Source organism: Psittacula echo (assembly GCF_963264785.1).
Source record: "Psittacula echo genome assembly, chromosome: 6".
Lineage (NCBI taxonomy): Eukaryota > Metazoa > Chordata > Aves > Psittaciformes > Psittacidae > Psittacula > Psittacula echo.
Window position 1 is genome coordinate 58,782,523 of NC_137743.1, and position 17,014 is coordinate 58,799,536.

The 17,014-nt window shown below is 40.7% G+C and overlaps 1 protein-coding gene across 1 annotated transcript in view; it reads left to right on the top strand.

Annotated features, from left to right (window-relative positions):
• Positions 1-17,014, top strand: part of DLG5 (discs large MAGUK scaffold protein 5) — a gene marked incomplete at both ends in the record, with an annotated part of 125,640 nt that overhangs the window by 76,348 nt on the left and 32,278 nt on the right. Inside the window, 5 exons of the mRNA XM_080621857.1 lie at positions 5,706-6,018; positions 10,443-10,673; positions 14,851-15,035; positions 15,679-15,804; positions 16,545-16,677. Coding sequence (XP_080477983.1) covers positions 5,706-6,018; positions 10,443-10,673; positions 14,851-15,035; positions 15,679-15,804; positions 16,545-16,677 — 988 coding nt within the window. The remainder of the gene's footprint in view (positions 1-5,705; positions 6,019-10,442; positions 10,674-14,850; positions 15,036-15,678; positions 15,805-16,544; positions 16,678-17,014) is intronic.

The window sequence follows — 17,014 nt, forward strand, 5'->3', positions numbered from 1 at the left end:
TTTTAACTTGCTTGTATTTATAGAAACCTTTATTTGTCATATGTTTTTACCCTTTCCTTATAACCAAAACCATATTTCTCTGGGTGACTGATGAAGAATTTTTAAAATGCTTTTCAGATGTGTATACTTTCCAGAATGTGAGTTAATAAACTTGCACTTTGAGGATTAATGGGTCATAAATTGCCACACTAATTTTTCAATTAATGCCAAGTGTAAACAGTCAAAATATGTTTTAAAGTGAGCAGGAAGAGTAAGACTCCAGTGATGGTCTGGGTCTCATTTTGAGTTAATCTTTGCCCCTAAAAAATATTGGAGAAGTGTTCAGTCTTCTTAATTTTGTGTATAATGTTGTCACTGTAATGCACAGCATATGAATGCTGTGAGGATGATTTAGGTAGTGATTTGTTTGCAGATTACAAATTAGCTGTGTCGGTTATCTAATTCCTATGTGCTAAACCTTTATGCTACATATGTGCTGCTGCGTTTTGGACATGGACTGTGGCTCTTGCGTAGATCTGCCAGTAGTCTGCAATTGTAGTGAAGACGAAGCAGGTAGTCCTGGTAGGGTTCTCTTCAGAACTCCTTATTAAACTATGCTTGCTGCTACAGATCCATCCAACTTGCTACTTATACTAACCTGTACTCTACACTTGTTATAAGTGGGCCTTCTCTACAGAAGGCATCTGCGAAAATGTAATCCATTTGCTTGTATTTCTCCCTAGGAAGCAATGAAAGTTCAAGCAGGACCAAGGTATTTCAGCTGGGTCACTGCTTTCAGGTTTTCACAATTATCAGTACTTAATGCATACTTCTATAGACAGACAGTTTTCCTTTCTCTCTCTGGTCACTTCCCCATGCAATATGCTTGTTGTGTTGGAGTTTTTTTATTTTCTTTTCCCATGTTCTTCCTTACTGATGATACTTTTTTTTTTTTTTGCTTGGCAAACATTGCATTAAATCTTTGCTCCTCCCCTCTCCCTTGTATCTTCTTGGTGTTGTCCTTGATTTTGAACCCCAAATAGTTTGCGATTGTACTGTGGGTTATCACATGGCTATGAGGTTCTTTGGCATAGTCTTCTAGATTTCTGATAAATCCTTGTATACTTTTCCTATAGTGTATTCTTGCCTTCATGCTCACAGTTCTGAAAAGAAAAAAAGAAATCCATATTGTAATATGTTAGATCTTCTGTACTGTCAGCCAGATGATCTCTTAAATTGAAGAATTCCCCCAAAAGAGCAAGGTGATAGTCTTGAAATTACTGGCAGATGCTTCAGTAAAGCTATGGCAATGTTTTGAATACACTGAGGCTTTCAAGGAAGTATTTGAAATAGAGTTTACAACTCTCCCTTGGGAAAGCTCAGGCAACATGCTGGATTAGACAAGAAATTGTGATTTTCAACAGCATGAGGGGTATGTGCAAAATTTGGATAGCCCTAAAAGTCCATCAGCTTAGGTACAGTGTTTCTATCAATGGCATTTTACCTGTGAGATTTTGGAGAAAGCATTCAGGGAAATTTTAGCTTCCAGTTGTGGAAGCTAAACGCTGCTCTCAGGAGAAGTTCTTTTTCAGACATAATTGTGAATTTGTGTGTGGAATTATATTTGCACTTTTAAGAATGCTTTGTCAATATAAACACTAAAGTTACTACTTACAAATTAAATTAAACTTTTCAGGTCCTCTTTTGATTGTGCCATACTTCAGTAGATTGTAGTTATAAAATACATGTATCACAGTATCACAGTATAACAGTATGTTAGAGATTGGAAGGGACCTCAAAAGATCATCTAGTCCAATCCCCCTGCCAGAGCAGGAACACCTAGATAAGGTTACACAGGAATGTGTCCAGGCGGGTTTTGAATGTCTCCAGAGAAGGAGACTCCACAACCTCCCTGGGCAGCCTGTTCCAGTGTTCTGTCACCCTCACTGAGAAGAAGTTTCTTCTCAAGTTTAAGTGGAACCTCTTGTGTTCCAGTTTATACCCATTACCCCTTGTCCTATCATTGTTTGCCACTGAGAAGAGCCTGGCTCCATCCTCATGACACTCCCCCTTTATATATTTATATACACTAATAAGGTCCCCCTGCAGTCTCCTCTTCTCCAAACTATAGAGACCCAGCTCCCTCAGCCTTTCCTCATAAGGGAGATGCTCCACTCCCTTAATCATCTTTGTCGCCCTGCGCTGGACTCTCTCCAGCAGGTCCCTGTCCTTCTTGAACTGAGGGGCCCAGAACTGGACACAATATTCCAGGTGCGGTCTCACCAGGGCAGAGTAGAGGGGAAGGAGGACCTCTCTCGACCTACTGACCACCCCCCTTCTAATACACCCCAGGATGCCATTGGCCTTCTTGGCCACAAGGGCACAGTGTTGGCTCATGGTCATCCTGCCGCCCACTAGGACCCCCAGGTCCCTCTCCCCTACACTGCTCTCTAACAGGTCGTTCCCCAACCTATACTGGAACCTGGGGTTGTTCCTGCCCAGATGCAGGACTCTACACTTTCCCTTGTTATATTTCATCAAGTTTCTCCCTGCCCAACTTTCCAGCCTATCCAGGTCCCGCTGGATGACAGCACAGCCTTCTGGCGTGTCAGCCACTCCTCCCAGCTTAGTGTCATCAGCAAACTTGCTGACAGTACGCTCAATTCCCTCATCTAAATCGTTGATGAATATATTAAATAATACTGGTCCCAGTACTGACCCTTGAGGCACTCCACTAGATACAGGCCTCCAACTAGACTCCGCCCCATAGACTACAACTCTGGCTTCTGTCCTTCAGCCAGTTCACAGTCCACCTCACTACCTGGTCATCCAGGCCACACTTCCTCAATTTAGCTATGAGGATGCTGTGGGAGACTGTGTCAAATGCTTTGCTGAAGTCAAGGTAGACCACGTCCACCGCTCTGCCATCATCCATCCACCGTGTTATTTCCTCATAAAAGGCTATGAGGTTAGTCAAGCATGACTTCCCCTTGGTAAAGCCATGTTGACTGCCCCTCATAACCCTCTTATCCTTGACATGCCTTAAGATGGCACCAAGGATAAGGTGTTCCATCCCTTTCCCAGGGATGGAGGTGAGGCTGACCGGTCTATAGTTACCTGGGTCCTCCTTCTTGCCCTTTTTGAAGACTGGAGTGACATTTGCTTTCCTCCAGTCCTCAGGCACCTCTCCCGTTTCCCAAGACTTGGTAAAGATGATGGAGAGTGGTCCAGCAATGACTTCTGCCAGTTCCCTCAGCACCCGTGGGTGCATCCCATCTGGACCCATGGATTTATGGATGTCCAGATTGCTCAACTGGTCTCTAACCCATTCCTCATCGACTAAGGCAAACCGCTCCATTGACCTGACTTCATCTGAGGTCTCAGGAGTACAGGGCTCTTCAGGACTGCCTCCGGCAGAGTAGACTGAGACAAAGAAGGCATTCAATAACTCTGCTATCTCTGTATCTTCTGTCACCAGGGCACCCATCCCGTTCACCAGTGGGCCAACCTTGCCTCTGGTGTTAGTTTTATCAGCTATGTATTTGAAAAAGCTCTTTCTGTTGTCCTTGACCCCTCTTGCCAGGTTTAATTCTAAGGAGGCCTTAGCCATCCTAGCTGCCTTCCTACATCCTCTAGCAGCAGCCTTATATTCCTCCCAAGTGGCCAGCCCCTCCTTCCATGACCTATAAACTCTGCTCTTCCACTTGAGCATACCCAGCAGTTCCTTATTTAGCCATGCAGGTCTCCTGGCCCTCTTCCTTGACTTCCTACATGTCGGGATGCTCTGCTCTTGAGCTCGGAATAAGCAATTCTTGAATGCCAACCAACTATCTTGGGCCCCTTTACCTTCAAGCAGCCTTGCCCATGGGATTTCCCCTAGCAATTGCTTGAAAAGGCCAAAGTTTGCCCTGCTAAAGTCCAGGGTTGCAATTCTACTTGCTATTCCACTGGTCCTACCACACAAGATCCTGAATTCCACCATCTCGTGGTCGCTGCAACCAAGGCAGCCCTCAACCTTTACTGCTTCGACCAGCCCCTCCTTGTTAGTGAGGATGAGATCCAGCAGCGCTCCTCTCCTGGTTGGCTCATCCACCATTTGCATGAGGAAGTTACCATCCATACACTGGAGGAACCTCCTGGACTGTGGCTGGGTTGCTGAGTAGTCCTTCCAGCAAACATCAGGGAAGTTAAAATCCCCCACGACGACCACGGCCTGTGACTGTGAGGCCGCTCTCAGCTGCCTGTAGAAGGCCTGGTCAACTTCCTCACCCTGATCTGGTGGCCTGTAACAGACACCCACAACAGTATCACCCCTGCCAGCCTGCCCCTTAATTCTCACCCACAGACTCTCAACTCGCTCGTCCTCTGCCCCTGAACAGAACTCAGTACATTGCAGCTGCTCTCGCACATAAAGAGCAACCCCACCACCCCGCCTGGCTGGCCTGTCTTTCCTGAAAAGGACATAGCCCTCCATGATTATATTCCAGTCATGTGAGCTGTCCCAACACGTCTCTGTAATTGCCACCAGATCATAATCTCCTGACTTAACACAGATCTTCAACTCCTCCTGCTTATTCCCCATGCTGCACGCATTGGTGTACAGGCATTTCAAGGAGGGAGCTGAGCTCACCAATTTCACCCTAGGATTATAGGAGGCCTCCCAGTCTTCATCAATTCTAGAGTGCTGGCCCACTGGGGAAAGCCCAGTTACAACCCCATCCCCCTTCGAATCTAGTTTAAAGCTCTCCAAATGAGCCCTGTTAATTCATGCCCCAGCATCCTTTTGCCTCTGTGAGTTAAACCTTTCCCACGTGCCATCATTCGGACTGGAGCCTTATAAAACCAGCTGTTATCAAAGAACCCAAAGCCCTGCCTAAAGCACCAGTCTCGTAGCCAATTATTTACAGACTGAATTTTCCCATTCAGACCCACATCATCACCGGAAGATGGAAGAAGTGAGGAGAAGATCACTTGAGCCCCAGACTCTTTCACCATCCGCCCCAAGGCCCTGTAGTCTTTCTTCATCCCCCTCAGACTGCGGGAAGCAGCATGTGTTTTCATCTACGTTAACTGTCAAAAATAGTTTTTAAAAATATGAAGATACTTCGCATTTCAGTTTCAATGGATTAACCTACTGATGAAAACTAAGAATAATGTCTGAATTACGTGTTTTCAGTCCCATTGTCTGCATTTTTACTGTAATCACGTTTTTTTCTCCTCAAACCTATCCATTACCAACCTTGTGGCATATTTGAGCATGTGGAAGTTGTTCTGTTTGTTTTCCAGTTTCTGCATTTGTTTCTCTTCTTCCACATGCCTGAGAATGTACGCTGGGAGAAGGAATTAAATTCTAAGATGAGCAGAGCTTAACACAGTGAATAAAGTTAAACTTGTGTTATTAAATAATAGCAACGTTTTGTGTTCTTTTTAGAGTAATTTATTCAACATTTACGTTTTACAATTAAACTAATTCTAAATTATTTTTAACAATTTTTCTGTTTCATTTCCTTAAAGAGGTTCTCTAATATTCGTGAAGGCTTACTAATATTCCTGAAAAAATAACTAGTCTCAACTTTTATTTTGCAGCACTGAGGATACGTTGTCTAAGAAGGTCTCTCCAGTTTTATTTTACCAATGGATACATTTGGTTATCCAGCCAAATCCTTAATGCATGAAAAAGGAAAATAAGGAAACAGTATCTTACTGGCATTTCTGCTTGGTTTTAGATTTGAATCAGTACAGCAGGAACTAAACAATGCCACAGCACAAAACAAAGAGTTGCAAAGAGAGATGGAGCGATTACAGTCAGAGGTGACAAGGTTCAAAACAATGCAGCTGAAAGCAGCAAAGGATGCAGAAAAATACAAGGAAGAAAGGGATTCAGTTTTCAATGAATACCGCCTTATAATGAGTGAAAGAGATCAAGTAATCAAAGAGGTAGATAAGCTTCAAACAGAGCTGGAGCTTGCGGAGTCCAAACTGAAGAACACTTCTTCTGAGAAGCGAGTGGCTAGTGAAGAGATGGAAGCTTTAAGACAGGTACTAATCTATTTTTCAGTGTGGGAGGGAAATGAGTATACATTGCTGGCACTAGAATCAGAAGTGTATGACTAAGGGTTAATGGCTAATAAAATGCACTGCAAAGAGGAAATTCTGTACCTATGTTTTCGTACAGCAGTCCTTTTTACTGTTCCATGTTTGAACAGTGTACCTGTCAGTTGAAATTTGCTATTCCCTTGACTTAATCCTGTTCTGCTGATTATAAATCCTTCCTTTACTGTGTTAGTCCTCTATGCCTTCTCATGTAATGCTTTAGGTAACAATATAGCTCTAAATATTCATTTTTTTTTTTAACTTCTAACCTCTACAGGAGCCACTGGATACTATCTACTATGACTTAAGACGGTATATGATGAAGTAGTCTCAAATATTTATGCAAAGCTTGTGCTGACATGCATGTTCTTACTCATTTGCCCTCCTTCTGCCTTTGAGTTAAAGAGGATATTTTGAAGATTTTTCACTAGAACTCAGGCATGCCTTAAAGTGTGTGAAACCAGAACTTTGTCTTTTTCAGCAATATGTTCTTGAAATGCTCGTCTTGCAACTGTGTTATAATGATGCTGTTAGGATTTCCAAAACACAATTTGCTGCTCGGTTTCATTTCAGCTGACATGCATTCACTTGACCCTTTGGTTTACAAATACTTATTTTAGCATGAAATAGATACAAGCAAACATATCCCATTGCCTATAAATCTCATTTTACCTTTTTCACAGCATTACATCTGAACAAAGTGCCCTTTTATGAAAAGGTGTGAAGCTTTTTCTAAATAACCCCATGATTGATGGACATAATGTGGATTGTGACACATTAAAAATAACTTATTCCTGGGTTTAAGCATTCATAGTTTTCAGCCCTTTATATTTGTGAGCTGAGTAATTTAGATCTTTAGCAAGTGAGATCTTAATGCATGTTTCATACCTGTTCTGCTTTCATCAGAGCTGGTAATTCAATAGAAACATCTGTTGATTTCAGTGAAAACAGGGTAGCTAATAAGGGATACTGATGGAACACAATTAGTTGTTCTTGCTCTAGTTTATTAGATCTGTCATTGTGGCACTATGAGTAATTTGCCAAAGTATTTTATGGGGCAGGAAATTAAAATGTTAAATACATGGGTAATTCTTCCTACATATATGATTTGAAGGGGTGTTTGAATAGGAACCAGTGAGAGCCTAGAACTCATGAGTGAGATGCTTGGAGAGCACAGATATGCATTTTTCTTCACCCAGAACTGGCACATCAGAAAGTAGAAATGATCTTTCCTGTAGTGTACTAAAAGGTGTAAAATAGTGTAAATTTTGTTCCTGTTTTCTTTTCCTGTTACTATGAGTCTTCTGCATGTGAGCAGGTATGTTCCTGTGTCACGCAGTGCCGGCTCTTAGCAGCTGCATTCAGTGTGTCAGAGATTTCATAGCTCTGTCAAGGCAAATGTTAGAAAGATTGAAAAAAATTATTCATCAAGTGATACAATCACTTGAAATAGTACCCTGAAAGGTGCCCTTACTTAAGTGGAATTAATCCTGTCAGGGAATAGTTGGTCGGGTGCTTGCTAAAATGTAACTTAATGGTCTTTGCTTTCCTTGTGATGAATAGCAGCTTTAAGTGCCCTTGTAGTCCATTGACAGCGCTGAATCTATTCAGGTCATTTAAAAATGTTAATTTCTTCCCTGAAGCTTGTGTTTGCTAGGGTACCTTTTGTGTCCCAAAGAAATGTAAAAGCAACTGAAATGGATGAAACGGGGGAATGGTTGACTTTTTAAGCATTATGTTGTGGGCAGTTACTGATGAGGTCAGTCCATTTCCTATTTATCTAAGCTTTATTGGTCACACGTGCCCAAACATAATGGATTAATTTACATCCAAAATATACTAAGTGCCTGGCATTTACAAATGGTAGAAGGAATCTCAAGATGTTGCACTATGGATAGTTTTGGATTAAGTTCTCAGGAGTTTGGCCACTCAAACTTGGAGATTTAAATTTCCCCCTCTACTTTCCTCAGGAGTGTTTTTGTTTGGTATAATCTTTTGCTCCAGCAATTACTTAGAATGTCGTGTTTCGTCTCAGTGGTAGTCAGCTTTCTCCTCTGTTTAATAAACCTGTTGTATTTTATCCTTATTGCAGTATACTCAGATGCAAGAACTTCTTTAAAACATAAGAATTCTTCACAAATTCAGAATTGTTCTTCAAACCAAACCACTCTAATGTTTCCAAACAGAAGCTGTTCTAGTCAGTGCCAAATGGCACATTGCCCTGTGCTGTCATGTTGTGATTTTGTGCAAATGTCACAGAAAAAAGAGGTGAAATTTTACTACTGACCACTGGAGGCAATGGCTGCTCTTATTCAGACAGCTTTTATCAAGCATGCTGAAATAAACGGTGGCAATACATATTTTTTTCCAGTCACCTTAAAGTAATCTAAATTCTTGTTTAATGAAGGGCTTGCTGAGAACTTTCCCTCTGCCTTGATACTTTATGACTTTCATCTCAGCTGCATGGAGGAAAAGAGTTTAATATATTTGTGTAAGTTTTATACACACATTTGAATGCATATTTAATAGAGACTATAGTTAAGCTGTGCAAAATGTTGCTTCCAGTACTAAAGCTTGCCTGCACCACAAGATGGGTCAGGGATTTCTCTCTTCAGAGGTACTGAGCAATGGAAGCTCTTACTGATGCTGAAGAAATTTGAGTGCTCTGGTAATTGACAATCACTGATATGTTTAAAGTTCATCAAGTGAGTTATTAATCCTAGTGCCTTTCTGTTACTCTACAGCAAAAATAACAATATAATCACAGAACTGTTTTAACAGCCTGACTAGCCTTAGTAAGATGCTGATTGCAAAACCAGTTATGTTAGTACAGCAAAATGCAATTTCCATCTGTGTTTTAAATACTCTTTGCAAATTTTAGAGGAAAATAGAATGTAAATCAGTTTATGAAATTTTGACCTTCTATCTTAAAGTATTTGTACCCTTTCTTTCTTTTGCTTTTGAGATGTCAGCTGTGTCTGGTAATCTTTTTGAGATCAAAACATCAATAATTTCCAGCTAGGAGTGCCTATATGTAGAAGGACTTCTTTGTAGGCATTGGCTGAATGCTACTAGAGTTAGACCATTTAAAAATCTAGTGGCATGAACTTCAACTGTTTCAATACCTCATTTTTCCAATAGGAAGTCCAAACTATTTCAAAAGGATAGATTGTTTTTTTTCCTCTTCTTTTTTATCATGATGCAGTTAAATTCCACATTTAATAAAATGTACTGTCATTCTGTTTTATGGCAAACTACTGAACAGCATACTGAACATGCTGTGGTTTGCACATTAGTATTTCCTGGCATATGACTTGAATGTCCCTTTGTCATGGTTTAACCCCAGCTGGCAACGAAGTGCCAAGCACCTGCTTGCTCAGTCTTCTTCCCCCACACCACCGGTAGGACAGGGAGGAGAATCAGAAAAAAGTAAAAAAAATAAAACCCAAAAGTTAAGGTAAAGACAGTTTAAAAAAAATAAATAAAGTAAACCTAACAATAATAATATAACAATACTAATAGTAAAAAGAAAGAGGAATAAAATTCAGGAAACACAAGTGATGGGCAGCACAATTGCTCACCATCTGCTGACTGATACCCAGCCTGACCTGAGCAGCGATTGGCCCCTTCTGGGTGACTCCCCCCAGTTTATATAGTGGGCATGATATGCTGTGGTATGGAATACCACTTTGGCTAGTTTGGGTTAGGTGTCCTGGTTATGCTCCCTCCCAGCTTCTTGTGCCCCTTCTAATTGGCAGAGCACCGAAAATTGTGAAGTCCTTGACTTAGCATAAGCACTACTTAGCAACAACTGAAACATCAGTATGTTGTGAATGTTGTTTTCAAACTAAATCTAAAGCACAACACTATATGAGCTACTAAGAAGAAAATTAACTCTATCTCTGCTGAAACCAGGATACCTTTTAAAACTTCTGAGGGAGGTATAAGATACTTACATAGCTGGGCTGTCTACGTGATTTCAGTCATATAAAACTGAGGCAGTTACTTAAAAATATTTGCAATATATTCTTATCTGTTGTCTTACTTACATCCTTCCGTTAAGACACCATTTCTGACTGGTTAATAACCTTCCCTTATTCAGTTTCCTCAAAACTGTGAGTGCTCCCAGATCCTTGCTTACTTTTGACTTAGCACTGTGCTAATGTGATGTTGTGATATCTTTAATAACAGATTTAATATTCTTTACTAGTACTTAACTTGTATGTAATGTGAGCACAGTCTTGATCTGCTCCCATTTTTCAGAACATTAGTGGTAAACGCTCTAGGGTTTTAAGCTGTCAGTGTATATTCAGTTGGAAAGAATGATCTATTCTGTACTTAACCTACTGCAACAATGGATCTTGTTTTAGGAGCTAAACTCAGCTCTAGTGGAAAGAGATCGAGCAATTTGTGAGAGGAATGAGTTGCTGGAAAAATACTGTCATGAAGTGAAGGACAAAGCTGAGGCCCAGAAGGAACTTGACCAAGCTTGCAAGGATATAGAGACAGTGAAGGAAGAAAGAGATGTTGCCAGAAAAGAGAGAACAGAAGCTATCATCCAGAGAGACCATCTACTGAGGGAATATTATCAGGCCCGTCAGGTACTGCAAGTCTTCTTAAATGCCTTTTTCTTTGCTAGCTTGAAAGGGTCAGTAATTTTCAAGAGATTCGTTAAAGATCTGAGTCACTGCCTACATATAAATGCATGTATGTTCTTCAAGACATAGAGACAGAACTTGTTTGTAAGAAATACAGTCATGCTTTGTATTAATTTTCTGATTGTAAAAATAAATGGCAGATAAAATGCTGTGTTCAAGCAGGTGGCTAAGCAGTTTATTACCTGCTGGTAGGCCTGTTGCTGTCTATAATGTGTTGTTCACGCCTGTGACCTGCTCAGGATGTTAGCTGTTTCTTACTTTATGATACTTCATAAATGAAGTTAATTGAAGTGTGATTCTAAATTTTCTATTCTATACATGTTCTTAGTATACCTATACTATTTTGACAATTTATGTGTCTGTGTGAGTAGTAACATTCTTACAATTCTGTACACTTACTGATGGGACCTGACGAAGTCCATCCGCGGGTCCTGAAGGAGCTGGCGAATGAAGTTGCTAAGCCACTGGCCATCATATTTGAAAAATCATGGCAGTCAGGTGAAGTTCCCGACGACTGGAAAAAGGGAAATATAACCCCCATTTTCAAGAAGGGGAAAATGGATGACCCGGGGAATTACAGACCAGTCAGTCTCACCTCTGTGCCTGGCAAACTCTTGGAGCAGATTCTCCTGGAAGGCATGCTAAGGCACATGAAAAACAAGGAGGTGGTTGGTGACAGCCAGCATGGCTTCACTAAGGGGAAATCCTGCCTGACCAATTTGGTGGCCTTCTATGGTGGGGCTACGGAACTGATGGGCAGGGGCAGAGCAGTTGTCGTCATCTACCTGGACTTGTGCAAAGCGTTCGACACTGTCCCACATGACATCCTTGTCTCTAAATTGGAGAGACATCAATTTGATGGGTGGACCACTTGGTGGATAAAGAACTGGCTGGATGGCCGCACGCAAAGAGTTGTGGTCAATGGCTCAATGTCCAGCTGGAGACCGGTAACGAGTGGTGTCCCTCAGGGATCAGTGCTGGGACCGGTCTTGTTCAACATCTTTGTCGGTGACATGGACAGTGGGATTGAGTGCGCCCTCAGCAAGTTTGCCGATGACACCAAGCTGTGTGATTCGGTTGATACGCCAGAGGGAAGGGATGCCATCCAGAGGGACCTCGACACGCTTGTGAGGTGGGCTGATGCCAACCTGATGAAGTTTAACCATGCCAAGTGCAAGGTCCTACACCTGGGTCGGAGCAATCCCAGGCACAGCTATGGGTTGGGCAGAGAAGAGATTCAGAGCAGCCCTGTGGAGAAGGACTTGGGGGTGTTGGTTGATGAAAAATTGAACATGAGCCGGCAGTGTGCGCTCGCAGCCCAGAAAGCCAACTGTATCCTGGGCTGCATCAAAAGGAGCATGACCAGCAGGTCAAAGGAGGTGATCCTGCCCCTCTACTCTGCTCTCATGAGACCTCACTTGGAGTATTGTGTGCAGTTCTGGTGTCCTCAACATAAAAAGGACATGGAACTGTTGGAACAAGTCCAGAGGAGGGCCACGAGGATGATCAGGGTACTGAAGCACCTCCCGTGTGAAGACAGGCTGAGAAAGTTGGGGCTGTTCAGCCTGGAGAAGAGAAGGCTGCATGGAGACCTCATAGCAGTCTTCCAGTATCTGAAGGGGGCCTACAGGGATGCTGGGGATGGACTATTCATCAGGGACTGTAGTGAGAGGACAAGGGGTAACGGGTTCAAACTTAAACAGGGGAAGTTTAGATTGGATCTAAGGAAGAAATTCTTTACTGCGAGTGTGGTGAGGCACTGGAATGGGTTGCCCAGGGAGGTTGTGAATGCTCCATCCTTGGTGGTGTTCAAGGCCAGGATAGATGAGGCCTTTGGTGGCATGGTTTAGTGTGGGGTGTCCCTGCCCATGGCAAGGGGGTTGGAACTGGATGATCTTAAGGTCCTTTCCAACCCTAACTATTCTATGATTCTATGATTCTATGCTTGTCTGGTGTGCAGTACTAAACATGAGTCCACTTACAACTGTAAATACTTACATATAATGTAGTATGGAACTGCAAAGTATCAGAACTCTTCATGAACTCTTGCTCATGAGATAATACAAAATTATTTAATGTTAATCTAGATAGTTAGGGTTGTTTTCATAAAACTTTCATTCTCCTTTCATTGAATACCAACCCTTTACCAGTACAAAAAAGAGTTTTTTAGTCTTGCCTGCCATACTGGTTTGTGAGTCCCAAATGAGTGTGTGGAGAAGCAATTCTACTATGCTTTCAGTTGTACTAGAAATTGAAACTAGAAACTGAAAGAGGGTGGATGTAGGTTAGATATTAGGAAGAAAACCTTCACTGAGGTAGTGAGACACTGGAGCAGGTTGCCCATAGAAGCTGTGGCTACCCCATCCCTTGAAGTGCTCAAGGCTAGACTGGATGGGCCTTTGAGCAGCTTAGTCTAGTGGAAGGTTGCCCTGCTTATTCCAGAGGGGTTGTAACTAGGTCCCTTCCAAACCAAACTGCTCTAATATTCTTGAAATAGATCTTTCATTGGTTTTGGTTCTTCATGGCCAATTAGTGGGATTTTGGAAACTTGGTGTTTTCTCAAGGAAGCTGAGTAAGTTTGGGTGAGTGTCCTGGGTTCAGCAGTAGCAGTCAGTGCTTTGACTTAGCAGTGGACCTGCTCAGATGCTCACCTTTGGGAGATTCCAAATCAGAATTGACATTTCAAATATAAATGTCTGTTTGGTCTTCTGTTTGTGTGGGTTTTTTGATTGCCTTTTTCCTGCCAGTGGACCAGAGGAGAAGAAAGTGATCCTTGGAAATGAAAGAGACAATCAATAGGCCAGACATGACTCTTACTAGCCTTGGTTTGGTCTTGTTTGTTGCAATTTTAATGTTTTCACGTTGAGGTGAGAATGTAACCTGAGGTTTAAGGTTCAGGGCTCTCTTATTTTTTAATATAATTATAACTAATCTAGAAGGGGGAAAAAAAAAAGAACCTTTGAAGTGTATTAGTGTGACTTGTAGTCCCTGATATACATGCATTCAGGTCTTATAAGCATTCCTCCAAAGTTTAATCAAATGACAAGTCTAAGCAAATTCATTAAATTTTTTTAATATTCCTAACGTTAATCACACACAGTTGTTGCAAGCCCATGGCATTCAATGCTTGTGATGGGCTGTACTGCTCTAGTTGCCTTCAATTTATTGAGCTGCAAGCTTGGAGTATTCTCTCTATAAGTCTTACTATTGTAACTATCTCTCATGTTCAAAATAGGGAATATTAGAGGAACAAGTTAGTTTAAGAAGAAAATAATTCTTACCCTAAACCAAGAAACATAAAAAAAAAAAATGTTTTTGGAATTCCTTTGCTCTTGTTTTGCAGTTAAGGGATCTGTGTGAATCACAAGTCTGTGTTGTGAACATGTATATTTGGTTGTCCCAGAGTAAATCATAGAATCATAGAATAGTTAGGGTTGGAAAGGACCTTAAGATCATCTAGTTCCAACCCCCCTGTCATGGGCAGGGACACCCCACACTAAACCATGTCATCCAAGGCTCTGTCCAACCCAGCCTTGAACACCGCCAGGGATGGAGCATTCAAAACTTCCTTGGGCAACCCATTCCAGTGCCTCACCACCCTCACCACCTTCTTACAGTAAAGAATTTCTTCCTTATATCCAATCTAAACTTCCCCTGTTTAAGTTTTAACCTGTTACCCCTTGTCCTATCACTACAGTCCCTAATGAAGAGTCCATCGCCAGCATCCTTAAATAATGCAGACATTAATGAAAGGAAATCTGTGTTGTATCTGTTATCTAAATATTCTTGAAGGTTTTTTCCTGTCTACTAAACAGAACAAGATAAAAGCATGGAATGTCTTCTCTGAAATACAAAATGCTCACTGATGTTATTTCAAAGTGAAGATTCTTATTCATGTAGATTATATTCAGAGGAATTTATGTGCCACTGCATGAAAAATATTGCAGCTGGTTTTATCCTGTTTTTTAATCCCACAGAGTTGCCATTAAGATAAGTTAACATTTTTCATGAAAATATGAGAATTGAATATATCAGGCGACACACATAGAGTAAAAGCTGTTTTTGCATACTTACCTTAAAGTCATGCCTAAAATACTTATCTATGTTCCTTAATTCCTAGATACAAGATTCTGCTACCCTTGACATAGAAAGAGCAAACAAAGAAATTGAAATGCTTCGGAAACAATATGAGGCAATGTCACAAGAACTAAAGGAAGCTGTCCAGGAAGCAGAAGTAGCCAAGTGTAGGAGAGATTGGGCCTTTCAGGAGCGGGATAAGATTGTTGCAGAAAGGGAAAGTATACGGTAAAGGAATGCTAGATGGTACATGAGTGAACTTTTTAGCACCTTGTGTACAGTTGATGCAATTCTGGGACTTGCTGGGTTTTGCTGGCACTTGCTTAAAGTTCTGCATTAGCTTTCACAGGGTGATTTTTTTTTTTCTTTTCTTTTTTTTTTCCCCAAGTTGAAGGCACCTTGCAGGATACTTTTGCTTTGTCTGTGCTTTCATACCCATAATATGTCTCTAGTAAATACTATAGAGCCTAACAGCATTGCTATGTAGGAACAACAAATTGTGCATTCTTTTAGACATAATATGGCTAATCCTGCTATAGCTATAGTCCTGTAGGGGATATTTTGCAAAAGGTACCCAGTATCTTTGCTACTAAACATATGTAAGAAACTAAGGGAAAATGATCAGATTTTTTTTTCTTGATTGTTTAAAGAAGATTAGTAGAAGTAAAGTTTTGAAAGGGATGAAGAAAGTTTGTTATTATGACAAGCTTTTCCTTAAGACCTAGCTAGTATAATTTTTTCTTTCATATATTTTTGGGTTTTACAGAGATGTTTTGAAACTGCTTTTTTGAGTTTTGCATTAGCTGTACAGTGTGAAAAAAATTTTGCTAGGTTTTTAAGTAATGAAGCTGAAACTTCTTTGATTTTGAAGGACTTTGTGTGACAACTTAAGAAGGGAGAGAGACCGGGCTGTGAGTGACTTGGCTGAAGCTCTTCGCAATCTGGATGACATGCGAAAGCAGAAAAATGACGCTGTTCGTGAACTGAAGGAACTGAAGTATGTTAGAGAAATGATAAAATTGTATGGAAGCTAGTGATAAAAACTTTGCTTTGTTAGCTGTGTTCGCAAGTGAACTGTATGTTGTTATAGCTGTGGGCAGCAGGTATTCATGATAATGTATGTGGAAACATTACCTTTATTTTTAGTTATTGTAGAAATTATTGTGGTGGTCAGGATTCTAAGTTTTGCTATCTTAACCTTTTATTTTATTAATGAGACACATATTCTAAGCTTTGAACTGTGGAGATACACTTAAACAATATGGGATTCTTTCGCTGGAGTTGGATTAACTGCAATTTGGTTCCACCCAGCTGTATCTCACTGGTTTATGTGTGCAAGGAGGATATGCATCAAACATCATCTCAGTGGGTTATAGAATAGGTTTTGCTGTCAGTATTTATCATGCCTCACTTGTCCTGAGCATAGTGATGCAGCTCATCTGAGGGTAAATTAAATGCATTTTGGGAAATGGTAGAGACCTAGTTGTGCACTTCAGTCATGTAAAAATAATGCAAAAATTGTAAGACTGTGTTAGGACAATGTATAGAAAAGGCAAGTCAATTTGGTAACAGCCCAAGAACATCGGAAAGTTGGAAGCATGAGACAGATTTTTGTCGCAGCTTAGTTTTTTTTTGATTTACAAAACAAAATATTAGGAATCTCACAACAATAACATTATGTCTCAAATTATTTCAAAGGATTGTCTGTGTCTTTAAATAATTATTTTCTTTGCCTAGGGAGAAGATGGAGAATCAGTTGGAAAAGGAGGCCAGATTCCGTCAATTGATGGCACATAGTTCCCATGACTCAGCCATAGACACAGATTCTCTGGAATGGGAAACAGAAGTGGTAGAATTTGAAAAAGACAGAGTAAGTCAAAGCCACAAACTGCATTGTTTTATATATCTGATAACTTTGAAGTAAATGATCTTGATACTAGGTATGATTAAAAATTAATCTGGTTTTTTGGGTCTTTTTTTTTTTTTTTTTTTCTTCATTTTTTTTTGTGAGGAGCCACACACATACGTAGTAAGTGTGGTAACGTCTAGATGAAAGTAGTTGGCAAAACCAAGCTGTTCTACACAAGCTTTGTATTTTTCTTAATATGAATTATAAATAAAAATAGTTCCTCCATCTGATCTTGCAGGGTACCCAGGTCCATGTGCTACAAAATAATGTTTTAAGTTAAACATTTTGTGTTCTTGAA